The sequence below is a fragment of the Malassezia japonica genome, chromosome 5, assembly GCF_029542785.1.
Source record: "Malassezia japonica chromosome 5, complete sequence".
NCBI lineage: Eukaryota > Fungi > Basidiomycota > Malasseziomycetes > Malasseziales > Malasseziaceae > Malassezia > Malassezia japonica.
Genome location: NC_083374.1, coordinates 166,046 through 190,534, shown reverse-complemented (window position 1 = coordinate 190,534; position 24,489 = coordinate 166,046). Strand labels below are relative to the sequence as shown.

Genomic DNA, 24,489 nt, shown 5'->3' with positions numbered 1-24,489 from the left:
CCAGCGGGCACATCCTCTCGGCCGAATTAGTCACCATGTGGAGGTCCCTGCATGCACCGTAATCGCGGGGGGGCGGCGTGTGTCTGTGCGTCATGGCGATCCTACACGAGATTCCCGCGGGGGCCGACGACGCCGGTGTCGACGTGCCTACCGAGGGGTCGAGCGCCACGTACGAAAAGTTCGCGATAGATGCATACGGAAATCCGGTGCGCCTTCCCCCGGAGGCGTCGGACTGGATCCTCGACGATTCCGACTCGGACGAGCTGGAAGACGAGGAGGAGCCTACGGCGCAGGAACTCTACGAGGAAATCCAAGACAACCGCATGAGCGAGCCACTCGAATCGAGCCTGGACTTGTTGATCTGGTGCATGCCCTTCATCTTTGTATTTGAGCTGCTCAATGTTCTCATCCAGCAACAATACCAGGTCGAAGTGACGCTCCTGCGCGAGCTCAAGACGGTCGTATCGCGTCTGCCGGGTACGTGTTTTATTCCCACTAGAGCTCGGTGCTGACACAATTTTTCAGTCCTGGTCTTGTTCATCTGGTGGAGTAGGTTTCCCCTTTCTAACAGCAGCCCTGCGCGATCGCCGCGCGTGGCTCGTCCAGAGCACCGTCTTTCTACTGGGCACACTCAGCGGAGGCCATTTTATATACCTTGTCAACGAAGTAAGTTGCCAGTCTAACCCAGGCGCCCTATGGAAGGGCTATCACCCAAACCCCCGCGCTCGGCACCCTGTGGATGTACTGCGTGGTAAAAATGGACCTCGTGCTGGCCTGTGTCAGCCTCGCGGCCATCTATGCTTACGTCAGATACGCTGGCCTGAACCTCATTCTGTAGGCTATAGAATCACGTGACATAAATCTAGTTTTGGCCGGCACCCAAAGTCGGGCGAAGGGGGCCACAGCTTCTTTCTGGCACTACCAGTCACAAGGTGTGTAGCACGGCATCGACCGTTCTTTTGTGACATTTGCTAACACATTTTAGATGCCTCCCAAGAAGTCTGCAATTGCGGCCGCGGCCTCCAAGACTGGCAAGAAGAAGAAGTGGTCGAAGGGTAAGGTCAAGGACAAGGCCCAGAACGCCGTTGCCCTTGACAAGCCTCTGTACGAGCGTGTGCTGAAGGAGGTGCCCACCTTCAAGATGATCACTCCCTCGATTCTCATTGACCGCCTGAAGATCAACGGTTCGCTGGCCCGCGTGGCCATCCGCCACTTTGAGCGCGAGGGCCAGATCAAGCCTCTGATCCACCACAACGGTCAGCTGCTGTACAGTACGTATTTCCCTCATTGTCGCGAATGCTAACCACAGCCCGCACTGGCAGTGACTAAATCTTGTCTTGATGTACAAGACGCGGATCAATGCAAGTCTCGAATGGGACCTTATGACGCTTGTCGTGTCTTGACCTCATAGCAGATATAGGAGTGGGCCAATGCTCGCTCCTATGTACTGTACTCAAAATGCCACACGTTACAGAGCATATGGACTGGGGCTGGATTGCGATGCAGTCAGTGAGTTTGTCGATGTCGACATCGCTATCGTTGTCGTCGGCAATCGGCGGAGTAGAAAAGTCAGCAAAGGGGCAAAGTGTCTTGCAAAAAAAGGAGACGCATGATAGGTGTAGATGCCGTGCGATGGGCGGAGTGCAGCGCAGCGTACAGTCGTACGACGATACTAGCGTACCGCCCGCTGTCGTATCGCCAACGCACATGCCACACGCCCGCTGCCATAGCCTCCATGAATCATGTGGTCCAAGCGCGGCGTACCATCGACCAATCCTATTGACCTATCGATTGTCTGCGCCGCGCTGGCGACGTACACCGCATCAACCCATATCTAGCCAAAACGGGCTCGTTGAGCAACTATCGAGTGCATAACACTACACTGGCACAGCCTTGCGCGCCGCTTACTGGCTCAGGATCTGGCGGACAAAGGTCTCGTAGTGGATGTTGCCATCGCTGCATGGTAAGCTCCCCTTTTGCAATACGTACGGGCTCACAGTCACACCCTTGAGCAGCTCGTCGACCTCCTCGTCGCTGAGCTTCTCGCCGAGGCTCGTCAGCACGTAGCGCAGCTCGCCGACACCAATGTAGCCGGTGCCCTCCTTGTCAAACACCTGGAAACCGCGCACAAACTCCTCTGTATTGTTAGTGACAAGCGTACGTACCCGGCGTACCCGCCGGCTTGAAGCCGTTTGGCCGGTTCAGGATCTGGACAAACGTAGGGAAGTCGACTGCGGTTAGTCCTGCTCGTGCAGCATGCACTGCATGTCTACGTACTCTGCGCGGGAGCGTTCTGCGTCAGCTCCTTGACCTCGGCCTGCGTGGGGTTCTGGCCCAAAGCACGCAGGAGATCGCCCAGGTGCGCGCTCTCGATCGAGCCGGAGCCCTTCTTGTCAAAGAGCGCAAATGCTTCCTTCCACTCGGCTTCAGACTGACGGTCAATCTACACGAAAATCAACGTACCATAATGTTTCAATTCAACGTCCTCGACGAAAAGACAAAAGCGCGCCGACGTGTTGTTCCCTGGCTGTGCCGACGCGTACAGGCAATAAACAATTGGGGCCCTTGTTGGCGGCGTGACCTAGCAGGTCGCTCGCTTGCCCCGCGGCGTGCTTATTTGCAATATTCTCCACCGCAGGGACCATTACGCGAGGCCCAATTTTCTGGTTGTTTGTAAGATGCACCGGAGCGGAGGCCCATCCGAGGCGCCGTCGTACGCGCCGTCGGTGCGGAGCTCGAGCGGCCTGACGCAAGCTTCGTCGATCACGCTGCCCAACTGCCCTGACGTCTATATCCGCCGCGCCGACATTGGCGCATCGCTGCAGGCCTACGAGCGCCTGCTGGGCGCCTCCAAAGCGTACACTTCGACGATGCTTGCCATGTCCAAAGCATCGTCCGAGCTGGCCGAGGCGCTGGAGGACTGCTCGCGTGTAAAGGGTGCACACGCCATGGGCCCCGCCTTCCAGGCCGCCGGTGGCCTGCACTATCTCAAGTCGAACTACGAGCAAGTGCTCTGTGACACGTTCTGGAAAGAGTTTTCGATCCCTCTGCTGGACCAGCTCGACGTGTACCGTACCACCGTGCGCGAGCGGCAGGTGACGCACGAGAAGGCGATCGCCGAAAAGAGCCGCCTGCTGAAAGAGATCGAGACCAAGTACCAGAAAGAGGAGCGGCGGCGCAAGCGCGACCTCAACAGCTTTCGCCTGATGCTGAGCGAGCTCCAAGAGAAGCTGAACGAGCTCGAAGAGATCAAGGCACAGCACTATACGGATGCGCTCGAGTACGAAGAGCAGACGTGGGAGTACCTCGCCTCCAAGGTCGGCCTGCTCGTTCGGGCACAGACCGAGATTGCGGAGCGCCTCACGTCCAAGTCCGGCTCCGATCCCGTGCTGGAGTCGATTACCGCCGCGATTCCCGACCCCTTTAACTCGTACGGCCCGCCGAAGCGCGGCGACGAGCTCTTTACGATCCTGCCGCCCTCGACGGCGGCCAGCAGCAGCGTGCGTCTCGACTCGGAGACATCGACGCCAGCCACAGGTCTGCCCCGCGTCCCGACCGAGTCCGCGGAGCCTGCCGATGCCCCCAGCTCGTCGCGGCACGCGCCGGACGAGGCGCCCGGCCGCGGCGCGCTCTTCTCGCCGCGGACGCCGGTCTCTGACGAGGCCGAGGACTCGACGCCGACGCGTGCCTTTCTCGCGAGCCAGATTCATGCACAGCCCTCGTACGGTTCGCTCTTTGGGTACAGCGCCGAGCGCACTGCCCAGAGCGGCGATGAGGTCGCGGACGACCTCGAGAGCAAATTGCATGTCGACAAAGAGGAGCCGTCGACGCCGGAGCAGGCTGCGCGCCGCCCCCCCGTCTCGCCGAGCCAGTGGCCGAGCGACAAAGGCGTGTGGGAGTAGATGTCCCCTATACCCCCTACTCGTATCATTCGCAAATTGGGTATCTATTACGGTTGATTAGGTCGATACTCGAGGAATACTGATTACTCGCGTGATAGGATCGTTCTCTAATCGCCTCCAGGTATCAAACTCGCCCCATGTAACGGTCGCCTTGTGGCTGCTGTATCGGTACACGCGCAAAGACTCGCGCATCTGCTCCGTGATCTTGCCGTTCCACCCCGCCTTGCGGATGGCCTTGTCGATGGTCTCTAGCTTGGACCATCCCTGGGAGAGCGCGACTTCAGGGAGGAACGTCACGGTAAGCTCCTCCTTCTCTTCGGAGCGGCGGGTCTTGGTGCGCTCGGCGTACTCCTCGTCCAGCGCAGGGTTCTTAATACACAGGTAGACGCCGTGCACGCCAAGCTTCCAGTCCAGGTAGTTGTCGCACGGCTCAAATGGGCTCAAGAGACTGACGGAGCACTCGAGCTGCGGCAGCTCTGCTGCGGTAATCGGATTGAAGCGGTGGTCGTGAAAGGCGGACTGCTTCGCAAAGTGGATCAGGCCCGGGAGCAGCTCCTGTGGCCGAAAGGTTCCTAGGCACCCACGCAGCGGGGGCTGCCGTAACTTTGACTCTGCGCGCGTATTCCACGAGACAAAAAGCGGTCTGGGTCAGACGCAGTACATACACTTTTTCTTGCGCGTCCGGAAATGGAACAATCGTCGGTGGATCATCCACGCCTAGTGCTGCTGCAAGCACCTGAAAGCAATAGTAGCAGTGTTCATTCAGCGCTTCACACGATCCCTTAACGGGCGGTGAGCCATTCATCAACGCCACACCAAAGACCCGTAGTGGCCGATCGCGCGGCGTTACGCCGACGTACCGGCACGTGACGTACGCACTGACCGGTTGTCATGCTGCTTTCAGGCCTGCGCTCGGGCGCGCGCTGGGCGCCGGGGTGCGTACGCCGCATCTCGACCCTGCGCAGTTTTCCGGCGGGCGACAAGGCGGCGCGCGAGGTACCTACGCCGCTGCTCTTTGTCGCCGCGCCGACGTGGACGGGCGAGAAAATGGCAGAAGAGTACGTCGCTCGGCTGACCCAGGCAATTTGCGCCGCTGCTCCGGCTCGCGCAGCAGCGGGGCTTTACGTCCCTCCTGCTCGATCTCGATGTGAAGGATGCAAGCGAGAAGTCCGCGTCCGAGGTGCTGGCGCTTATGGAAAATGGCACGTCGCATAGCTAACGCAGACATGGTATCGCTCCTCCGCAACCCCCCAGCCGAGATCGGCCCGATGCCATTTCCGCCCGCGCTCATCGCACAAGGGCCGGCGTGTGCGGTGGCCGAGACGTACGCTTCATCGCACCCTCTGTCGGCGCTGCAGCTGATCAATCCTCCGCTGTCGATGCAGCGCGCGGCGCAGCGCTACCCCAGCCTCTTTCGGACGGCGCTGCCCGAGTTCGATTTTGAGGCGCACTTTCCGGTGCGCGTCGTGTGGACCGCCGACGAACTCGCCGCACAGGCGCAGGAAGGCGTGCCGTGGTTCGAAGTCCACCGCATCGAGCACCAGCGCGAGGAAGAGGCCGACGAGAGCCTGGATCGGTACGAGTGGGCATCGCTCGAGCACGGCGCCGAGGATACACTGGAGTGGCTCGAGAGCGAAGTGGGACTGTACGTATTCACAGCCTGACAACAGCTAGTGAGGCGATGGAGGAGTTTGCCGACGAGACGCCCGCCAGCGCATTGCACGAGGACACATCCCCATCCACCGTGCCCCCAGGCACGCTCCCCCCGTGGTTCGTCGAGGGCGCCTACGAATTCGCGCCGGATGGCTCGAAAAAGATGCCCGTCGTCCTCGACGAGACTCACCTGACCGAGCGCTTCATCCGCGGCTCGGGGCCCGGCGGCCAGGCAATCAATAAGCTCGCAACGAACGTCGAGCTCGTTCACATCCCCACCGCCCTCCGTATCACCTGCCAGGCGACGCGCAGCCGCGAGCAGAACCGCGTCATTGCGCGGCGGCTCCTCTCGCAGCGCCTCGAGTGGCTCGTAAAAAAGGACTGGGCACGCACCCCCCAAAGCGCCTCGCGCGCACTCGCCCCCAGTGTGCTCCAGTCCAAATGGGACAAGGAGCGCCGCAAGAAGCAGAACAAGAAAAAGAAGCAGCGCCGGCGCGCCTCGTAGAGCACGGTCCAGGTAGCGCATCATTCCCCGATGTCCGATGCATCAATCCCATGTGGCATGCGCCCGGATATGCAGCGCGCCGCGCGGTTTTTTGAGGCGACGACCCGAGCGCGGCGAGGTGCTTCAGCGGCGCACAGCGCAGTGGGAGTGCATTCGTGCGTGCATGTCGGCATCGACCGCAAGTCTGCCAGCATCCTTTGCACTCAGTCCCACCGCCGCGAGTAGCGGCGCGTCGGGGCAGAGGGCGGATGTTGTGCCCAAAACGGAGCGCAGCGATGCATGGCCCGCTTCCGACGAGGCGGCGCAGCCCGCGCCAGAAGGGCCGATCCGCGCCTATGCGAAGCTCGAGTTTCCGGGCTTTTCGTACTATGTACAGACGCTGGAAGTGACGATCGGGCGGCGACCGGGGCAGCTCCAAAACGGCGCCCCACTCCCGATGCGTGCGCCCCAGACATGGCGCAAAGGCGACGTGGACGTGGACCTCGGGCCGCTCAAGTCGATCTCGCGCTTGCATGCGCGCATCTTTTACTCGGTCCAGCCGCACTTTTACCAGAACCCTATGAACCTCTCGCCGATGATGCCGAGCGGTGCGTCGGCGTCCGCCTCGCCGAGCGGCGCCGAGGAGCCCGCGCCGAGCGACGAGGGGGCTCCGGCCCAAGGGCGCTTTCTGCTCGAAGTGCTCGGCCGCAACGGCGCATTCGTCGACGACGTATGGGTGCGCATGAACGGCGTCGTGCCGCTGGGGCGCCGGACCAAGATCCAGATTGCAGAGCGTGTGTTCTACTTTGTCCTTCCCCCGCCCGCCTCGGCGCAGGACGGATTCCTGTCCGAGGCAGAAGAGAGCGAGGTCGAGGCCGAGGACGCCCCCTCTTCCTCCTCCTCCTCCTCGGAGCTCTCGGATGTAGACGCCGAGAAGCCGGCGACGACCAGCGGGCCGTCGACCGAGTCGCCCGGCCCCAAGCTCGTGCTGAAGCCGCGCTCCAAGATCTCGCCGTCACGCAAGGACGCCAAGAAGCGCCCGCACGACGACCAGGACACCGACATGTCCAAACGGCGACGTGGCACCGACGAGGCCAGCGCGCCGCTCCCGGTCGGCACGCCGATCGGCATCGAGGCGCTGAAGCCGGCGCGCGGCAAGGGCAAGGGCAAGGGCAAGGGCAAGACGGAGCCGCAGGTCATCGACCTCGACGCCGACACGCCCTCCGTGGAAGAATCGCCCGCGCCCGAAGCGAGCGCCGGGCCGCCCTCGTCGCTCTCTGCGCTGGCGACCGCTGCGACGCATGTCGGCTCGCCGGTGCCAAGCGGCTCGTTCCAGAAGCCGGAGCTGACCAACGTCGAGCTCATCACAAACGCGCTCACGTCCGAGTCGTGCCTGCGCAAGGGCAGCAAGTTCACCTTGCAAGAAGTCTACGAATGGCTGCAGAATACCTATCCCTGGTTCGGCCAGAACGGCCGCAAGACGGGGCGCGACTGGCAGAGCTCGATCCGCCACACGATTGGCACCTCGCGCGAGTTTGTCAAGATTCCCCGCCGCCCCGACGAGCACGGCAAGGGCATCTTTTATACACTGGCGACTAGCGACGTCGCCAAGGCACACGAGGCGACACGCAGCGTCGCGCAGCCCGAGCCTGCGCCGCCTGCGCCCAGTGCATCGGCTCCGCGAGCCGACGATACCCGTGCGGCTCCCGAGAAGGCCGAGAAGCCGCTGCCGCGCATTCCCCTCGTCGTCGGCATTCCCCCGGGCACGGGCGACGCGAATGCGGCACGCGCCAAGAACGTCCCGGGCTCGATCGAGTCGCTGCTCGAGACGCCGCCGATCGCACACCACCAGGGCAAGCTATACCTCAGCCCCAAGGTGTTTGGGCACCTCACCCCGGAGCAACTGCAGCACATCGAGGGGCTCGGCGCGCAGCAGGCGCTCCAGGTGCTCCAGGCCTACCTCGTTTCGCACCTCAAGGAGAAGATGAAGAAGCCTGACGCGGCCAAGGGCACACCGGGGCCGAGCCCGCCGCTGGCCGGCAAGGCCGCTCCGAACCCGCCGGCGAGCAAGAGCACCGCGGCGAGCCCCCCGGTCGCTGCCAAGAGCGCCGCAGGCAGCCCGCCGCCGCTCCCGCCCGCGGCGCCGCAGCCGAGCGTGTACGACCAGCGCCTCGAGCCGCCCAAGGTGCCGCGTATCCCGATTTCGCCCTCAGATGCCCTGCAGCCCACGCAGCCCAAGGAGGCGACGCCCGCCGCGCTGCTGCCTGCCGCGCAGGCCGCGCCGCCCACACAGGCCGCGCCGAGCACAAGCACTACACCCGTGCCCAGTATACCCACTAATCCCGGACCGAACGCCGAAAAGTCGGATCCGCTTGCGGCGCTTTCGGCGCTCGCTGCGCACCCTGAGGCCGCGGGCCTGATTGGTTTGCTGCAGAAGCAGCAGTCGGGTGCAGCGGGCGGTACCGTGAAGCTTACGCCGGGGCAGCTCGAGCTGCTGCAGCTTGCGAACCGCCTCGCCATGCAGAAGAAGAACAAGAAGAAGAAGACGGGCGACGCACGCCCGGCGGCACCGAGCCCGGCGGCGCAGAGCCCGGCGGCGCAGAGCCCAGCGGCGCAGAGCCCGGCGGGACAGAGCCCGCCCAAACCGTCTTCCCCATAGATGTAGCAGCTACGATCCACGGATGTATCTATCCACCCCGACGCGTCTGCATGCGGGGACCACGAGCGCTGCGCGCCTGCTGCTTCGCCTGGCGCTTGCTCACCTGCGGCTCCTCGGCGGCGGGAGCGGGCGCAGGTGCGCTCGTGCCGCGGCTCAGCGGCGACTTGCCGCCAAAGACGAACGGCACGAGGATATGGGTATACAAGAGGTAGAGGGCGTACGCGGGGATCTGTGTGAGGAGCAGTACGTACCACGGCATACGTCCACCAGAAGTAGCGCGAAATCAGCGCGGTCGTGACGTGCACAAACCAGGTGATGTACACCACGTCAAACATGTACGCGGTCAGCCCACTCTGGCTCAGGTCGTCGCCCGCGCGGCCCATCGCCGCCAGCTGGAGGCCCAGCACGGCCGCAATCGCCTCGGTCACGACGTACATGGCGACCGGGCGCCAGTGCGTCGTCGCAGGCGTGCGCCACAGCCAAAAGTTGAGCAGCAGGTGGACTGTGTTGGAGATCACAAAGCCGTATGCGAGCGTCGACACGGCACTTGCGTTGCCCGAAGCAATGCGCTTCTGTGCGCCTTTGGCCATCGTGTGGAGGAGTGGAGGAGCGCGTGGCCGCTGCGGCTGGCCCGAGAAGAAAGGAAGAAAGAGGAAAGGGCCCCCTCTTGGGAGAGGGCCGTAGGAGCCACCCCCCCTTCCCCTTGCCAGGGCCTGTGCCGTGCCCCTTCTCCGAGGGCCGTGCTCTTTATATCTTAGCCACTAGAGTGCTGTCCCGCAGTCGCTACTGTCTGTACGTCTTAATGAACACGTTGTTGGAGACTATCGACCACAGCGCCAGTCTATATGGATCCGCTGAAGAGCCCTGCTCCATTCATTACACGTGCACACTTGCGTCATGATCGAGACACGGCACAGCGGACCAGCGGCGAATGCTGGGCGTACGCTAGGTATCTCCGTTTTTAGACCGAAGCCTGGACCTCAGGCTCCTTGAACTCGCCCGACTTGATCTTCGAGCCAGTGTCCTCAGCACCAACCACCGCAGCACCACCGTGGAGCTCGTAGAGCTTGCCAAGGTCGAACTTGGGGCGCTTGAGCACCTTGACCTTGCGGATGTACACATCCTTCAGGGGGTAGATGCCCTGAGTGCTCTTCTCAATCTCGCGGCCCATGACCTCGGGGATGAGCTTGGCGACAAACTGGCGGAGGTCGCAGTCCGACGACTCGCGCTGGATGACCTCGAACATCTTCTTGCGGATGGCGCGGATCTGCGACGACTTGGCGTAGGTCGTCTTCTTCACCTGGTTCGCACGGCGGCGAGTGAAGCCAATGGCAAAGACACGGAGGAGGTAGCCGTCGGTGGTCTTCACGTCCTGGTGGCACTCAATGAGAGTCTGCCACTTGCGGACAAGCGAGCGGAGCTTGTCCTGGGTGAAGTCCATGCCGTAGAAGTTGGTCAGACAGTTGCGGCCCTGGACCTCGTCGACGCGGAGCGAGAACTTGCGGAACGCCTGCTCGTCGTCCTTGTTGAGGTCCGCGAGCGACTGCTCGAGGATACGGCCCTTGAGCGCATCCGAGGCGTTCTCTGTCGGTTAGCAAAAGGACCAAAAAAAAGATACGTACTCAGACCCTGCGAACGGTTGACAATGGTCTTGCCAACGTTGCGGTTCTCGAAGAAGACGGGGGCCTTGATGTCGTACCACTCCTTACGAGTGAAGGGGTCGACCACACGCTTCTTATTACCCTTGCCCTTGGAGAGCTTCTTGTTCTTGCCGACAGCCATGGTGAACAAGTTGGTTGGAAGCTGCGCTGCTGGCCGATTCTTACCCCCCCCGGCGTGGATGGACACGTGATCATCGTGGGAACTACGTACAACTATTACACGTGACCACCACGTGTTACCGCCGCGTGCGGCCGTGCCGCTGCGCGTCGCGCCGATTGCGTCTGTGGAGGTCAGTAGGAGCACGTACCGGCTGGCGCGCATGTCGGCCTCTTCCATCTTTTCCATCTCGGCCTCGCTGAGGAACTCGAGCAGGGGCCCAAAGTCGGGCGCATCGTGAAAGTCGCGCCACACGCCCTCGAGGGGGCGCGGGCCGAGCGCAAGTAGATCCCGTAGTGTCGCGAGCGCCTGCTCTTTGCGCACGGCCAGCGGAAGCGTCTTGTCGGGAATAATAAAGGGCACCGAGAGCGACGAGTCGCTCGCGGCCGCGCCGGCGGCAATGCGCCGGCTGCGCGTGTTGGGCGGCGCAAGGACGTCGTCGTCGCGCGCGGGTACGTCGGTCTCGAGTGCGTTTGCCGCTTCGACTGCGCGGCGCTCGGCGTGGTCGCCCGTGTGGTCGCCCGTGTGGTCGCCCGTGTGGTCGCCTGCACTCGTGTCCAGCTCGCGGTTCGCGGCCTGGACCTCGGCAGCCTCGTCTTTGTAGACCTGCACCAGCTCGTCCATCGTGCAGCGGTAAATCTTGCCGCTGCCAAACAGACCGAGCTCGAGCGCGGCACGGCGGTGCTTGAGGAGCTGCTCACGCACCGCATGCGAGATCAGCACGCCGCTCTCGGACGTGAGGCCGAGGTCGCGCGTGAGCGCCATTGCAAACGCTTCCGGCGTGAGCTCCGACGAGAGGTCCCACTCGAGACGGTCGCGCAGGATATGGCGCAGGATCTGCACCTCGTACTCGACAATCACACGCAGATCGTCCTCGGCCTCGACGCTCGCCAGCGCCTCGCGCACGCGCGCCTTTTCCTGCGCCTTGGGGTCGGTCGGAACCGGCGGCTTGTCGCTCGCCTCTGCCGGCGAGTCGCGCGCCAGAGGCTCGGGCACAAACGCGACCGGCGTCTCGACCGGGGGCGTGGGCGACGGCGCGGCGGTGTCTGTGCCAGGCAGGGGGTACTTGCGCGGCCGGCCGCGCTTGCGCTTTTCCGGCAACGCATCGCCCGCCTGCATGTTGGCCGCCGCGATCCTGCGCCGCTGCGCCTCGGCCTCGGCCTCGGCACGCTTGCGCTCGCGCGCAGACGTCTTCATGTCGATGATGCGCCCGAGGCCGTCGACGTCCGCCTCGTCCAGCAGCGGCATCGCGTCCGAGAGCTGCTGAATAATCATGCTCTCGATCTGGACCGCGTACGGCGTCAGGGGCAGCGCGAGGTCCTGGAGGAAGATTTGCGCAAACTGGTACGGCGTAATGAGGCGCTCGTGGATGTTCCACAGGAATACGTCCTTGATGCGGTGCGTGTCCGTGTGGAACTCGATCCGGATCGGCACGAGCACCTCGGCGCCGTTCGCATGCTGCGTGAGCTGCGCATCGGAAAAGTACTGGTGCGGCGTGCGCGCCGCCCGCCGCACCACCAAACGATTGCACGGCACCGGCAGGCCGAGCTGCGAGCCCGGCGGCCGGAGCTCCGCCTCGCTCTCCACGTCGCCCGGATTCTGCACGTCGGGGCTGTCAGTCGCACGCGACTCGCTCGTCGTACCGGCACGTCGCCGCTTGCGGCGGGCCGAGCCGTACTCGTCGTCCGAGTCTTGATAGTCGTCGTCGTCGTCGCTATTGTCCTCGCCGTAGTACACGGCGCTCGCATACCGGCTGCGGTGCTCAGACCGCTCCGCACGGTCCAGATCATCGTGCGGATGCCGCTGGATCGGCTGCATAAGCATCGTCGCGCCCGCACGCATCTGGCTCGCATAGGTCGAGTACATCGCCTGCGCTTTGGCGATCGGCACCTGAGGACGCATCGGCTCGCTGCTCGTGCCGAGCACCCAGCTCGTCCCGCCGGGTAGCACCGGACCCGAGGAAGAGCTCGCATGCACATTCGTCTCGACAGGCCGCGGCGGCGTCGGCCCACCGCCGGGGTACACCATCACAGGCCGGCCACGCTGCCCACGGTCCATGGTCGTCGCGCGCGCGGCGCGCAGGAAGTATGCACGGGGAATTATGCATGTGACGCTACGGATTAGGACGGCGGCGCCTCGGTCGGGGCCGCAGGCTCGCTGTCGGGAGGGGGGGGCGGTGCGTGCTCCTCGCTGGGCGCAGGTGTGTCCTCGCTGGGGGGCGCGGGCGCGTGCTCCTCGACCGGCGCAGCGGACTCGTCGCGGGGCGGCAGCGGCTCGCGCTCGTCGTCGCGAGGCGGGAGTGGCGCACGCTCGTCGTCGTCACGAGGCGGGAGCGGTGCGCGCTCTTCGCGGTAGTCGTCACGAGGCGGGAGCGGTGCGCGCTCTTCGCGGTAGTCGTCACGAGGCGGGAGCGGCGCACGCTCTTCGCGGTAGTCGTCGCGGGGCGGGAGCGGCGCGCGGTCGTCCCGGTAGTCGTCACGGGGCGGCGCACGCTCGTCACGGTAGTCGCGCGGCGCACGGTCGTCGCGGTAGTCGCGGTCGTCACGCATCGGCGGCGGGGGACGCGCGTCGCGGCCCCAGCGGTCGCCGTCGCGCGGGGAAGCCCGCCGTCGCGCCAGCGCGACTCGGGGGCGGGGCTGCGCTCGCGGTCGGCGGGCGGCTCGCCGTCCGGCTCGGCGCGCAGCAGCGCACCACGCAGCTCGGTGCCCTCGATCTTGGCGAGGGCACGCTCGTAGTCGTCGCGGTGTTCGAACTCGAGCGCGCCTTCGTCGGGGCGCGAGGGATTAATGTCCGAGTACACGACGTGGCCGTGCTCGCGACCGATATCCTTCAGGTCCTGCCAGCTCGTGCCCGGGGGGAGGTTGAACACCACGATCCTAAAGTCGCCGCGGCGGGGGCCACGGCGGGGGGGACGCGACTCGTAGCGGTCGTAGCCACGCGGCGCGCCGTAGGGGTCGCGCTCGCGCTCGCGGCCGCCGCGGCCAAATTCGTCACCGCGGCGCTGCGGCTGCTTGGCAAACTGCACAATGATGCGGTCGCCCATAAACATGGTGCCGTCAAAGTCGCGCACCGCGAGCTCCGCGTCGCGGGGGTCGTCAAACTCGACGAACCCGAATCCGTTCAGGACACGCACATCGACGATGCGTCCCAGGCCACGGAACAGGTCAGAAATGTCTTCGCGCAGGCATCCCTGGGGGAGCCGGCCGATGTACAGGCGTGCCGAGGGTTCAGACATCCTGTGGGAGGGGAAGCGACGCCTCTGCCCGCGACGAAGAAAGTCACGTGCTTCGGGAGGGCGCGCCCCACCGCCGCGGGGGGTTACGGTGCGAGGCGCGCGGCGACCTGCGCGCGGTGGGGTGTCGTCGGCCAAGGTGGAGTGGGGCCATACGCAGTCTTGGATCGGTCTCGTACCAGTCTCGCTGGTACTGTGCGTGCGACGGGTGCGATCGCGCATCGCCGCCGCCTCGCGCGCCACGCACAACGCACCCTCGTACGTCTTCTACGGCCATCCACACGCACCATTGACCCTAACGCCGCGCCGTACCGTTACGTACCACTCGCGAACGCCCTCTTGCCCGTTGCCCCCAGCGCCTCCGCGCGCTTCCTCGCGCGCTTCGGCCGCATCTGTGCGCGGTCCGATTTAGTCATCATAGAGGCTGTGTTCCGTGCATCGCGCCACGGCATTGGACTCTTTAGGCGCACGAAGCTTGGCACCTTTTCGCAACGCTCATTGTGCACAAGCCTCTGTGGCGATATGGATAGACAATCGGACGCGCTGCGTGAACCAACGCGGTCCCCGCAGCCGCAGCCCCCTTCGGCACGGACCCCTGATCGCGCCACCTCGACGCCCGTCCGGGGCGGCGGGATCACACGCGCCGATGCTCCCGGACGCATTCCCCTGAGCCCGCTCAAATTCACCTCGGCGCTGCACCCCTCGCCGTCGCAGATGCCCCCGTCGCACACACCCGGAGGAAGCGCCGCATCACCGCTGTTGACGTGGGCGAACGAGCTGCCGGATGATCCGCAGCGTGCGTCGAACGCAATGGGCCTGTACCCCTCGTCGCTTGCGCCGCCCTTTAGCCCTGCCGCGCCCCTTCCCCAGCACAGCAACAGCGACCCCTCGCCGTACTTCCCCCCCCCCAGCGAGACGCGCGCGCCGCTGAGCGGTTCGATGCTGGGCCTGAGCCCCGTATCGGAGCGCCTTGGGGCGCCACAGACGCCATCGCGCCTGATACCCCCCTCGCTCACGCATGCGCAGCAGCGCATGTCGCCAGAGCCGAGCATCTTTGAGCGCGATATCGAGCCAGTGCACCACGCGCGCTCGCCACAAGAGGCCATCGACGTGGCCGTTCCGCCGGTCCTCGACGACGCGGCGAGCGCGATTGTCGAAGAGTCGGGCACGCTCGAGATCATCCAGCCCGAGCACCCCGCATACGCCCCGTCGCCGCCGCGCTCGCCGAACACGGGCTTTCGTACGATGCCCACCGCGTCGCAGTCCGGGCAGTGGACGCCGAGCCGCGACGTGCGCGGCCGCCCCCGGAACCTGAGCGGCGGCCAGAGCTCGCGCGAGAATTCGTTCGACACGCGCACGCGGCAGCAGCAGTACGGCCGGCAGCACGGCCACCGCCGGCCGCTGTCGGACGCGTCGAACGTGTTTACGTCCATGCCCGGCCGCCTCCGCTCCGACTCGCACTCGGAGCGCGAGCGGCGCAGTCCTCTGCATGCCGGCAGCCCTCTCACACCCAGCGCGCGGTCATACTCGATTCAGCCTGCGACGAGCCCGAGTCTGAGCATCGACGGAGCGATCATTGCAGGCAACGACGTGGCGACGATGGGACACAGCTTCGGCGGGCTTGCCGACGCCTTTGCGCACCTCGCCACAACGCCGAGCGAGCAGCCGGCGATCGCTACGCCGGGCTCGATGGCCTCGCCCCAAGGCTCCTACTTTGCGCTCCAACCCGACGACGCGCCGCGCGCGCCGCGCGACCGCTCGTCGGTGTCAGCGTACGCCTCGCCGAACGCGTTCCGCTACATGGTGCTCGACCGCGAAGGCGAGCGCTCGCCGCCGACCGTGTCGTCGACGCCGCCGTCGCGCCTCGCGGTGTCTCCGCTGCCGGGCTCGCTTCCCCGTACCTCGCCGAGCGCCAGTGCGCGCTCGTCGACGACGCCACTGCCCGCGCCGGCCATCACGCCGCGCTCCCCCCTCCCCCGACACACGGCGCCGCCGGCGGGTGCCGACGGCGACCCATTTTCGCCGCACTTGCAGGTGCCCGGCACCTCGAGTGAGCGCAAACGTCTCTCGTTTATGGCCTATGCGGATATTGTGAACGACAGCCAGGGCCAGCTGCTCGACCTGGACGAGTCGATCCAGCTGCAAGTGCAGCAGGAGCAAGGCACCGCCCGACCTGCCTAATCGTACCTGGATCCTTTTGTACATACACTGCTCGGTAGCCACCTAGTGGAATAGGGGATCGTTGCGGTAGGCCGCGTACGCAGGGCGTGCGGCCGAGGCCTCGCCGACGCGCTTGTCGGTCTCGATGTCCTCGATGAGCGCGTCGAGCGACTTGTATTCCAGCTCAGGGCGGATGTAGCCCAGGACCACGACCCGCATCTCTTGGCCGTAAAAGTCGCCGTGGAATGTGTGCATGATGTGCACCTCGACCGACTTTTCCTTGTTCTTAAAGTGCGGATTCCAGCCCACCGACATGACCATCGGGTGCACCACGCGGTCCTCCTGCGGGAGCGCAGCGTCGGCAGGGAAGCGCACCTGGGCGTAGCCAAAGTAGACGCCGGTCTGCTCCAGGTGGTGCTTGGCCTGCTCGGCGTGCAGCGCCGAGACCGGGAGGTTCGCCGTGGGGCAGTTCAGGTCCTTGCTGCCCCGTCCAAACCCATGCTCGACGGTTCCTTGCAAGTAGACGGGGAACGGCGCTTCCGGCGTCGCCGCACCACAGAGCGCGGGGCGCGTCATGGCAGGAGGGAACACGTGGGGCCACGTGTGCAACCTTCTCCCTCCATGAAGTACTTTAGCACGCGCGGCGGCGACAGCCGGCTCACGTTTGAGGAGGCTGTGCTCAAAGGCCTGGCCCCGAACGGCGGCCTGTACATCCCCGAGACCATTCCCCAGCTTCCTGCGGACTGGCAGACGGCGTGGAAGGACCTGAGCTTTGTGGAGCTGTCCTTCCGCCTCGTCTCGCTCTTTGTCCCGCCGACGGCCGAGGAGGGTGGTATCCCGCCCGAGGACCTGCGCAAGCTCATTGAGAAGTCCTATGCGACGTTCCGCCACGAGAACGTGACACCGCTCAAGCGCGTCTCGGAGAACGAGTACTGCCTCGAGCTCTGGCACGGCCCGACGTTTGCGTTCAAGGACGTCGCGCTGCAGCTCCTCGGCAACTTTTTCGAGTACTTCCTCGTGCGCCGCAACAAGGCTGAGGGCAAGGAGCACGCGCACACGATCACCGTCGTCGGCGCGACTTCGGGCGATACCGGCAGCGCCGCCATCGCCGGCCTGCGCTCCAAGGCCAACATCCAAATCTTCATCTTACACCCCAAGGGGCGCGTGAGCCCGATCCAGGAGGCGCAGATGACCACGGTGATGGACGAGAACGTGCACAACCTCGCGGTCGACGGCACGTTTGACGACTGCCAGGACATTGTCAAGGCGCTTTTCTCCGACGCGCCGTTCAACGCGCAGCACCACCTCGGCGCGATTAACAGCATCAACTGGGCGCGCATCCTCTCCCAGATCGTGTACTACTTTGCGGCGTATTTCCAGCTGCGCCGCCAGTCGCCCGAGGTCGACATGGACAAGGTGCAGTTTGTCGTTCCCACCGGCAACTTTGGCGACATCCTCGCGGGCTACTTCGCCAAGCGCCTCGGCCTGCCCATGCGCTCGCTCGCCGTGGCGACCAACGAGAACGATATCCTGCAGCGCTTCTGGTCCACCGGCCGCTACGAGAAGGAGCAGGGCAGCGGCGAAGTGCACGCGACGCTCTCGCCGGCGATGGACATTATGGTCTCGTCCAACTTTGAGCGCCTGCTCTGGTACCTCGCGCACGACACCGCCGACGCCAAGGACGAGAAGGAGGCCGTGCGCGACGCGGGCGTCCAGGTCGTCGAGTGGATGGACTCGCTCCGCTCGAAAGGCACCATGCAGGTCTCCGAGAAGCAGCTCGCCCTCGCGCGCAAGGACTTTGTCGCAGAACGCGTGTCGAACGACGAGACGCGCGCGGCAATTTTGCGCTACTACCGCCCGAACGACGGCCGCGAGTCGTACCTCATCGACCCGCACACCGCCGTCGCGTTCGAGGCCGCAAACCGCCTCACAAAGAACGAGGCCTTCCCGCAGATCATCCTCTCGACCGCGCATCCGGCCAAGTTCTCCGAGGCGGTCGTCTCGTCGATCGCCTCGGCATCCGACGAGGCATCGGCGACGCGCTTCTTCAACGAAGAGGTGCTTCCGAAGGAGATGTACGGCCTCCTCGAGCGCGAGCGCCGCGTCACGCAGGTCGACCAGGCCGACACGGGCGCCACCAAGCTCGAGAAGCTCATCACGCGCACCAAGGAGATTATCGAGAAGGAAGGATTCCAGTAGCTATACAGAGTGACCCGGTTCCCACACGCGTACGGTCTGGTCGTCGCTCGCCGAGGCCAGCGTCGGGCCACGGGGGCCATGCATCCACGAGACGGCATTGACTTCGGCACTGCGTTAGTCGCTCGACGTACTTTTCTTCGTGGGCACGGGGGAGGACGGCGGCATGGGCCGCATCCGTGTCCCAGACGACAATGTCGCCGGTATTGCAACCAAGCGCAAGGTAGCGCTCGTCGTACAGCGCGGCACGCGCGTACAGCGTGTTGCGGCGCTGCACGGCATGGTACAGCGACCGCGGCTCGTACGGCGGAAGCGCATCGGCCTCGAGACTCGGGTCGAGGACGTACACACTGCGTCAGAAATAATGAAAAAACGTACCATCCATCCGTGCATGCAGCATAGAGACGGCGGCGCGTCGGCGCATACGCGAGCGACGAGACACCGTGGGGGCGCGTGTTCCCGGCGCGGCCGACCGACAGGTCGCTACTTGTCATGCGGGGCGCTTGCGCCGAGCGGAGGTCCCACATCTTTACGACGCCATTCTCGCTGCAGCTGCTCGCCAGCTGCCCGTTGACATACGCAAGCGAGGTGACGCCCGCGACGCGTGTGCCGCGGCGTGTGCGTGGCATGCCGTGCGCTTTGTGGATATGCACGGCCGCGGCGCTCTGCCGGAGGTCCCACAGGTAGATGGCGCCGTCGCGTGCGCCGCTCGCGAGCAAGCGGCGGTCGTCGGGGTCCCACGCAAGTGCGCGTGCGCTCCCGTTGTGTGCGTCGTAGTGCGCGACACACAGCTCGTGCTGCACGTCCCACGCAGACACCGAGTAGTCGCTGCCGCCGATCGCCAGGACGTGGTCGTCGCTGCGCCATTCGGCGGCAAAGACGGAGCCGTGCACGAGCGGCTGCGTCGTGTGCTTGACAAAGCCTGGGTTAGCACCGCGACGTACTTTTCTCGAGCGAGTCCGAGGGGGTTTGGGTATCGAGGAGGTGGATGCGCCCTTCGTCGTCGCCGACGGCCAGGCAAGGCAGGGGATCGTCGACGTCGCGCGCCGCGTGCATGTATGTCGCGCACAGCGGGCTCGCCATGGCATGCGGCACGGTCGACTCGACGTAGTACGGGTGCTCTGTACGCGTCGCCATGCGCGAGAAGAAGGCGTGCGTCGACCGTTTTTCCTGGGTATATGTTCGCTGCGCCCACCGCGGCCCCCGGCTCTGCCCTTGCAAGGCAAACGGGATCCTGGGCTCTTGTACCATTTTCCGCCGCTTGCGCCCCAGACACGGCGACAGCGGCACGTCCGCGTCCGAGTCCGAGTCCACAACCCGTACGCGCAGCGAGTCCGGCTCGCTCGGCGTGCTGGGCGTCGGCATATACGGCGTGGAAAACGAAATTGACAACGCCGGCGTCTCCGGTGTGTGTGGCGCTTCCTGTACGCGCGGCAAAAAGAACCGCGACGCCCTGCTCGGCGTGACGGTGCCGCGGACGACCATCGGCCCCGCGCCTTGCGAACGCGTCGCCATGGTAGTGGAGGCGCGTTTCTCTATGGAGGTGTGTACTAGAGGCGCTCCGCACGGGCCTGGACGGCGGCGAGGTCGGGGATGCTCTCCATCGCGCCGTCGACCTCGACGGCCATCGACGCGGCGACGCCGGCGCGCTTGAGGATGCGCTCGGCGCTCTCTTTCGTAGTGGCCTCTTTGGCATTGTGGGCCTCCATCAGGCCCGCCACGAGATAGCCCGCAAACGTGTCGCCCGCTCCGGTCGTGTTCACCACCTTTTCCGGGCGCGACGCCGGGAGGTCGATGTACGCGCGCTCATCGCCGACCTGGACGCCGGCGAGAAAGCCGCGGGCGCCCTGCGTCACGACGAGCCACTCGACCGAAGACAGCGCAGGGAGCGCCGCGAGGCCCTTGACCGGCGACGCACTCTTCTCGCCACCGATCGCCTCGAGCAGGTCGGCGGCCTCGCCCTCGTTGACGATCAGGACATCGATGCCGCCCCATGGGAAAGCCTGCAGCTCCTCCTTGGACAGCATCGGCGAGGGGTTAAAGACGGTGCATACCCGCTTCCCGTCCTTGGCCGTCTTGTGCTGCTCGGCGTGCTTGGCGTAGGCGCTCGTCACGTCCAGCGGGATCTCGTTCTGGAGCATGACGTGCGTCGCGTCCTTGAGCCACGCCTCGGGGTCGTCGAGTTCAGGCGCCTGCTCAAAGTTGGCGCCTTTCAGGAGCACGATCGAGTTCTCGCCGTCCTCGGACGAGATCTGGATAAAGGCACGCCCGGTCGGCGTCTCCTTGCAGCGGTGCACGCTCTTGACCTCGACGCCGTGCTTGGCGAGGTGGTCGAGCGGCCAGGTGGCCTCCTCGCCGACCGCCCCGAGCATCGTGACCTTGGCGCCGGCGAGGCCGAGCGTCGCCGCGACGTTGGCGCCCTTGCCGCCCGGGCGCGACCACATGCCCGAGGAGGAGATCGTCTCGCCAGGGCGCACAATGTGCGGCACCTGGAAGGTCTCGTCAATGTTGATGCTGCTCCGCACAATGCACCGTGCTTCGCCCATCGTTGCCGATCGGAGCCCGATTCGACCTCCATGTTTTCGTGTGTGGTGGCCGGGCGGCTGCCGCTGCCGCCTCCCCAGCAGATTGACGCGACGCACGCCGTGTTCCCGCTGGAGAATGCCGAGCTCATCAACCATATTGTCGTGTTCATGACCGGCGAGCAGGCGTTTCCGGAGGGCTACGGCGCGACCGTGCACCTGATGTGGCCCCAGCTGGGCGACCAGGAGCCGCACTGGCAGCTGCTGGGCTGGTACGTGGGAAGACTAACGCAGCCTGCAAAATACCAAGCCGTCGGCCATCTTTCGTGTGCGCGACCCCAAGCGCCAGCAGAGCGCGGTGCCGATCACCGCCTCGCTCGGCCTCGCGTTCGAGACGCTCGACGAGCTCGAGCGCCAGATGCAGACGCTCTCGTCCTCGAAGCCCGCGGCGAATGCCGTGGTCTTGTCGCGCTCGGGCCCCGAGGCGCAGGCCGCCGAGGCCGCGCAGCTCGCTGCGCCGATCGGTACGTCGCCCCGCTCACGCAGCACAAAACGTCTTTTCGTACCTCTCGAGCTTTGCGCCGGACTCGGCGCCGCAGGCCGTGCCGCTTCTCCAGCGGTGGCTCGACCAGTTCCAGCGCAAGCTACAGTCACAAGGCATTAGTTTCCTGCTACGGGCCGAGGGAGACAGCTAGAACTCAAACGAGCGGTTAAAGTCGTTGTAGATGATCGCCCGCATGCCCGGCGCCATGAGCGGCTGCTTCTCGCCCGCGTCCAAGTAGCGGTACGGCAGCTCGACCGACTCGCCGCGGCCAAAGTCGAGCGTCGGCGAGTCGATAAACGTCAGCGACGAGACACCGTCCTGCGCCGTGTCTGCGCCCGCTGCGCCCTCGATCTCGGCAAGGCCGAGGCGCGCGCCGTCCTCCACGACGCGCTTCGTCACGCCGAGCGCGGTGTCGGTCGACATCTGGACGCTGCCGAGATGGCGGCCGGGGAAGCCGAGCTCGCGCAGCGACGCGGTGCGGTCGCGCGGCGGGTCGTCGCCGAGGATGCCGCCAAAGAGAAAGTGCGTAAAGGGCTTTTGCTTCTTCCCCGCGGCCTCGGCGGAGGAAGTGTGGATCCCCGCGTCGCACACCGAGAGCGGCAGCGGCGCCTTGGGATCGAGCAGGCAGATCTGCTCCAGCGCCCAGTTGCGCTCCTTGGCGAGCGTCGTGATGGACTTGGAGTGCAGCTCAAACTTGGCCGGCTCCTGCGTGAGCGGGCGCAGGGGCTGCGCGAACGCCTCTTCCAGCGCGTCGAGCGACGCCTCGGACAGCGACGTAAAGTGCACGGTCGAGCCTGCGCCGACATGGTATAGCATATGACGGTACTCGAGCAGCGCCCACGGCGGGAACTTGGCCGGCGCCCCCGGCTCCTCCTCCTCCATGTGCTCGATAATGTATTCTGGGCGTGCCATGGTGAAAATAAAGTGGAGGGTTTCTTTTACCCGCCATGAAGAAAAGATAGACGAAATCCAGTGTGTGTCTCACAGCAGCAGTGCGCCGTTGCGCGTCGAATGTCAGCCTCAGTGCACGCCCGCTCCTTATCCCGTGCATACTACATCCACGTATGTGCGTCATTAATGCGGTTTGGGCTTGGTTGTTCTTGCCTTGCGGAGAGTAATGGTATTCCTTCGCTATCAGCCTCAGATACGTCGATGAAGGCTTATAGATAGTAGTCTACCAACATTATTACCTTGATCCATGCGCCTCCGCGGCGCGTTCCATCTCGTCGATCTGCTCGGCGATCGACAGCGGCCGCCGCGCCTGGTGCAGGCTCGCGCTCCGCCCGAGCTCCGACGGGGCATAGACGCTCGGCGCGTAGAGTACGTCTTTTGCTTCGGCGCTCTCTGGCGCAAAGAGCGGAGTACTGCGGCGCCGCTGCAGCGCGGGGTGCACCCACGTCGGCTCGATCGGCGTTGCCTGGCTCGGCGAGTAGGGCGCCTCGTCCTTGTCCGACTCGAGCTCCTCCGACGTGCCGAGCAGTTCGTCGAGCTCCGCGGCGGCCTCGCCCTCGCTCTTGTCCTCGAGATCGTCGACTGCGCGGGAGGTGACGTGGTAGATATAGAAAAAGATGCCGATACACAGCGCGATACCCACAAAGCTGGCCACCTGGCGCACGGTCTCGGCGCGCTCTTTTTCGGGCTCGTGTGTCTCTGCGACGAGCACGCCCATGTTGCCGCTCGATGCGGGCGCGTGGTACTGCGCAAAGCTCTTGATCGACGCGCCAAGCGCGGTGTGCACCATGAGCTTCGGAAGCGCACACGCCGTGCACAGCATGTACGTCCGCAGCGTCAGCACCGTCGAGCTCGCGAGGAGCGTGTTGAGCAGGTTGTAGGGATAGGGCGCGAGGCGCACCAGGAACAAGAGCCGCGGCTGCTTCTCGATCGCACGCACCACCTTGCTCAGGCCGCCGCTCGCTCGCAGCAGGCGCGTCATCCAGCCGTGCAGGAAGGAGCGCGAGAGCGAAAAGACGGTCAGCGCGCCCAGCAGCGCCGCGACATAGCTCACCATGAATCCCTGCCACATGCCGAACGCAAAGCCCGACAGGACGACCAGGGTAGAATACAGGGGGAAGGGGGGGAAGGTCGTTACAAAGATCATCACGCCAAACAGGACGCGGCCCACGACGCCGCGGCGCCGCAGCGCGACAGACAGTGCGTCCAGCATGCCAAAGACGGCCGAGTGGAAGACGACGACTATCGCGGTGCTCGCGAGCGTCACCCCGAGCCAGATCATCAGGGGGATGTACGCATGGAGCCACGGCGGGTGCCAGCACCGAGCGCCGGTGTCTGGCTCGCGGAAGGCCTCGTCCCAGTACCGGGCCTGCGCCGCGCCGCGCCGCCAGACACACGCCGCGAGCTCGCGGGGGTGCACAAGCAGCTGCAGCGTCGCTCCAAACTGGTGCATCGCGCTCAGCAGCCGTTCGCGCGACCAGCGGGGGCGGCGCGGCGCCGGGCACGGCGCGCACGCAGCCACACGGCGCCGCGGCGCGCTTGGGGCGCAACGATCGACGAGTGCATCGAAATGGTATGCTCGCTCGGCGGCTGGATCGGCCGCGCGGCCAGGGGGTGGCGTGCGATGTACTCTTCGGCCGGCGTCTGTGCCCGGGACGAGATCATGCGGACCGCCGCATGCTCCGAGTCGACGCTGTGCATGCGCTCGGGTTGCGTACGGGGCTGAAGGTCGGGTGTGTTGCGTCGCCGCGTGCGCTTCGAGACCGTGGCGCGCTGCTTGGCATGCAGAAACGCCTCGGGCGATTCGGTGCGGCTGCCGCCGTCAATCAGCTCGTGGAACGGCGTCATCTGCGTCGGCGACATGACGGTCGGCGACTCGAACAGCGTGGACGCCTGTAGCGTGGGCGAGAGAGAGCGCGCGACGACATCGACAATGCTCTGCGCCGCATAGGCGGCGGCGCGGCCGAGATTGCGAGTGTGCGTCGGACTCCACGGCCGCGCGCCGTTCGCCCACGTCGAACTCGCGCTCGGCGAGACGGGGGCAGGGCTCCCGCGCTGCACCAGCGCAGGGGGACTCTGGCCGAGGGCCGGCGCCGCACCATCCTGCGGACGGAGCGGATGGCGGTGGTTCAGCGGCGACTTGACGTCGGTAGCGATCGAGATGCTGCGGCCGGGGGGGGGCCTCCGGCTCGGTGTCGCTGACGCGTGCGCGGTGGGCGCCGAGTCCGCCGCAAGGCGTACGGGCGACTCGCACTGCGGACGCGTCATGCCAGGAACAAGGCGAGCAGGTAGGAGCGGGGCTGTGTAGGTTATATGATTAATTCCCCGTCGCGGTGCGGAGGCGCGCGAATTGTGCTGGCAGCGGCGC

At 65.3% G+C, this 24,489-nt stretch overlaps 20 protein-coding genes across 20 annotated transcripts; 9 read left to right on the top strand and 11 right to left on the bottom strand.

Annotated features, from left to right (window-relative positions):
* Positions 1 to 92: 92 nt before the first annotated feature.
* On the top strand, positions 93 to 838 carry MJAP1_002893 (hydroxyisourate hydrolase; the record flags this gene model as incomplete). Its single annotated transcript, XM_060266825.1, has 4 exons — positions 93 to 477; positions 526 to 549; positions 572 to 666; positions 689 to 838. 4 exons carry the CDS (start codon positions 93 to 95, stop codon positions 836 to 838), a joined length of 654 nt encoding a protein of 217 aa, XP_060122808.1.
* Positions 839 to 985: 147 nt separating this feature from the next.
* Positions 986 to 1,329, top strand: RPS25 (40S ribosomal protein S25; the record flags this gene model as incomplete). Its single annotated transcript, XM_060266824.1, has 2 exons — positions 986 to 1,271; positions 1,310 to 1,329. The coding sequence occupies 2 exons, from the start codon at positions 986 to 988 to the stop codon at positions 1,327 to 1,329; spliced, it is 306 nt and encodes a 101-aa protein (XP_060122807.1).
* Positions 1,330 to 1,904: 575 nt separating this feature from the next.
* Positions 1,905 to 2,466, bottom strand: cdc4 (myosin II light chain; the record flags this gene model as incomplete). The annotated part of the gene is made up of 5 exons (XM_060266823.1): positions 1,905 to 1,956; positions 1,990 to 2,137; positions 2,166 to 2,231; positions 2,278 to 2,431; positions 2,464 to 2,466. The coding sequence occupies 5 exons, from the start codon at positions 2,464 to 2,466 to the stop codon at positions 1,905 to 1,907; spliced, it is 423 nt and encodes a 140-aa protein (XP_060122806.1).
* A 212-nt stretch (positions 2,467 to 2,678) lies between these two features.
* MJAP1_002890 (uncharacterized protein) lies at positions 2,679 to 3,902 on the top strand (the record flags this gene model as incomplete). Its single annotated transcript, XM_060266822.1, has 1 exon — positions 2,679 to 3,902. The coding sequence occupies one exon, from the start codon at positions 2,679 to 2,681 to the stop codon at positions 3,900 to 3,902; it is 1,224 nt and encodes a 407-aa protein (XP_060122805.1).
* A 57-nt stretch (positions 3,903 to 3,959) lies between these two features.
* MJAP1_002889 (uncharacterized protein) lies at positions 3,960 to 4,664 on the bottom strand (the record flags this gene model as incomplete). Its single annotated transcript, XM_060266821.1, has 2 exons — positions 3,960 to 4,545; positions 4,639 to 4,664. The coding sequence occupies 2 exons, from the start codon at positions 4,662 to 4,664 to the stop codon at positions 3,960 to 3,962; spliced, it is 612 nt and encodes a 203-aa protein (XP_060122804.1).
* A 129-nt stretch (positions 4,665 to 4,793) lies between these two features.
* On the top strand, positions 4,794 to 5,121 carry MJAP1_002888 (uncharacterized protein; the record flags this gene model as incomplete). The annotated part of the gene is made up of 2 exons (XM_060266820.1): positions 4,794 to 4,960; positions 4,983 to 5,121. 2 exons carry the CDS (start codon positions 4,794 to 4,796, stop codon positions 5,119 to 5,121), a joined length of 306 nt encoding a protein of 101 aa, XP_060122803.1.
* Positions 5,122 to 5,128: 7 nt separating this feature from the next.
* Positions 5,129 to 6,060, top strand: MJAP1_002887 (uncharacterized protein; the record flags this gene model as incomplete). Its single annotated transcript, XM_060266819.1, has 2 exons — positions 5,129 to 5,547; positions 5,577 to 6,060. The coding sequence occupies 2 exons, from the start codon at positions 5,129 to 5,131 to the stop codon at positions 6,058 to 6,060; spliced, it is 903 nt and encodes a 300-aa protein (XP_060122802.1).
* Positions 6,061 to 6,223: 163 nt separating this feature from the next.
* Positions 6,224 to 8,698, top strand: FHL1 (Pre-rRNA-processing protein fhl1; the record flags this gene model as incomplete). Its single annotated transcript, XM_060266818.1, has 1 exon — positions 6,224 to 8,698. The coding sequence occupies one exon, from the start codon at positions 6,224 to 6,226 to the stop codon at positions 8,696 to 8,698; it is 2,475 nt and encodes an 824-aa protein (XP_060122801.1).
* A 28-nt stretch (positions 8,699 to 8,726) lies between these two features.
* MJAP1_002885 (uncharacterized protein) lies at positions 8,727 to 9,288 on the bottom strand (the record flags this gene model as incomplete). Its single annotated transcript, XM_060266817.1, has 2 exons — positions 8,727 to 8,927; positions 8,950 to 9,288. 2 exons carry the CDS (start codon positions 9,286 to 9,288, stop codon positions 8,727 to 8,729), a joined length of 540 nt encoding a protein of 179 aa, XP_060122800.1.
* A 371-nt stretch (positions 9,289 to 9,659) lies between these two features.
* RPS1 (ribosomal 40S subunit protein S1B) lies at positions 9,660 to 10,480 on the bottom strand (the record flags this gene model as incomplete). Its single annotated transcript, XM_060266816.1, has 2 exons — positions 9,660 to 10,282; positions 10,321 to 10,480. The coding sequence occupies 2 exons, from the start codon at positions 10,478 to 10,480 to the stop codon at positions 9,660 to 9,662; spliced, it is 783 nt and encodes a 260-aa protein (XP_060122799.1).
* Positions 10,481 to 10,595: 115 nt separating this feature from the next.
* On the bottom strand, positions 10,596 to 12,574 carry SFH1 (Chromatin structure remodeling complex protein sfh1; the record flags this gene model as incomplete). The annotated part of the gene is made up of 2 exons (XM_060266815.1): positions 10,596 to 10,641; positions 10,668 to 12,574. 2 exons carry the CDS (start codon positions 12,572 to 12,574, stop codon positions 10,596 to 10,598), a joined length of 1,953 nt encoding a protein of 650 aa, XP_060122798.1.
* A 62-nt stretch (positions 12,575 to 12,636) lies between these two features.
* Positions 12,637 to 13,751, bottom strand: MJAP1_002882 (uncharacterized protein; the record flags this gene model as incomplete). The annotated part of the gene is made up of 2 exons (XM_060266814.1): positions 12,637 to 13,139; positions 13,208 to 13,751. 2 exons carry the CDS (start codon positions 13,749 to 13,751, stop codon positions 12,637 to 12,639), a joined length of 1,047 nt encoding a protein of 348 aa, XP_060122797.1.
* Positions 13,752 to 14,270: 519 nt separating this feature from the next.
* On the top strand, positions 14,271 to 15,929 carry MJAP1_002881 (uncharacterized protein; the record flags this gene model as incomplete). Its single annotated transcript, XM_060266813.1, has 1 exon — positions 14,271 to 15,929. The coding sequence occupies one exon, from the start codon at positions 14,271 to 14,273 to the stop codon at positions 15,927 to 15,929; it is 1,659 nt and encodes a 552-aa protein (XP_060122796.1).
* A 42-nt stretch (positions 15,930 to 15,971) lies between these two features.
* FMN1 (riboflavin kinase) lies at positions 15,972 to 16,484 on the bottom strand (the record flags this gene model as incomplete). The annotated part of the gene is made up of 1 exon (XM_060266812.1): positions 15,972 to 16,484. The coding sequence occupies one exon, from the start codon at positions 16,482 to 16,484 to the stop codon at positions 15,972 to 15,974; it is 513 nt and encodes a 170-aa protein (XP_060122795.1).
* A 45-nt stretch (positions 16,485 to 16,529) lies between these two features.
* Positions 16,530 to 18,107, top strand: THR4 (threonine synthase; the record flags this gene model as incomplete). Its single annotated transcript, XM_060266811.1, has 1 exon — positions 16,530 to 18,107. One exon carries the CDS (start codon positions 16,530 to 16,532, stop codon positions 18,105 to 18,107), a length of 1,578 nt encoding a protein of 525 aa, XP_060122794.1.
* Positions 18,108 to 19,619, bottom strand: MJAP1_002878 (uncharacterized protein; the record flags this gene model as incomplete). Its single annotated transcript, XM_060266810.1, has 4 exons — positions 18,108 to 18,216; positions 18,239 to 18,454; positions 18,483 to 19,026; positions 19,049 to 19,619. The coding sequence occupies 4 exons, from the start codon at positions 19,617 to 19,619 to the stop codon at positions 18,108 to 18,110; spliced, it is 1,440 nt and encodes a 479-aa protein (XP_060122793.1).
* A 35-nt stretch (positions 19,620 to 19,654) lies between these two features.
* Positions 19,655 to 20,650, bottom strand: RBK1 (ribokinase; the record flags this gene model as incomplete). The annotated part of the gene is made up of 1 exon (XM_060266809.1): positions 19,655 to 20,650. The coding sequence occupies one exon, from the start codon at positions 20,648 to 20,650 to the stop codon at positions 19,655 to 19,657; it is 996 nt and encodes a 331-aa protein (XP_060122792.1).
* Positions 20,651 to 20,680: 30 nt separating this feature from the next.
* MJAP1_002876 (uncharacterized protein) lies at positions 20,681 to 21,290 on the top strand (the record flags this gene model as incomplete). The annotated part of the gene is made up of 4 exons (XM_060266808.1): positions 20,681 to 20,898; positions 20,921 to 21,150; positions 21,173 to 21,257; positions 21,284 to 21,290. The coding sequence occupies 4 exons, from the start codon at positions 20,681 to 20,683 to the stop codon at positions 21,288 to 21,290; spliced, it is 540 nt and encodes a 179-aa protein (XP_060122791.1).
* Positions 21,291 to 21,317: 27 nt separating this feature from the next.
* Positions 21,318 to 22,082, bottom strand: MJAP1_002875 (uncharacterized protein; the record flags this gene model as incomplete). Its single annotated transcript, XM_060266807.1, has 1 exon — positions 21,318 to 22,082. The coding sequence occupies one exon, from the start codon at positions 22,080 to 22,082 to the stop codon at positions 21,318 to 21,320; it is 765 nt and encodes a 254-aa protein (XP_060122790.1).
* A 274-nt stretch (positions 22,083 to 22,356) lies between these two features.
* Positions 22,357 to 24,389, bottom strand: MJAP1_002874 (uncharacterized protein; the record flags this gene model as incomplete). The annotated part of the gene is made up of 2 exons (XM_060266806.1): positions 22,357 to 23,659; positions 23,680 to 24,389. 2 exons carry the CDS (start codon positions 24,387 to 24,389, stop codon positions 22,357 to 22,359), a joined length of 2,013 nt encoding a protein of 670 aa, XP_060122789.1.
* Between the last annotated feature and the right edge of the window lie 100 nt (positions 24,390 to 24,489).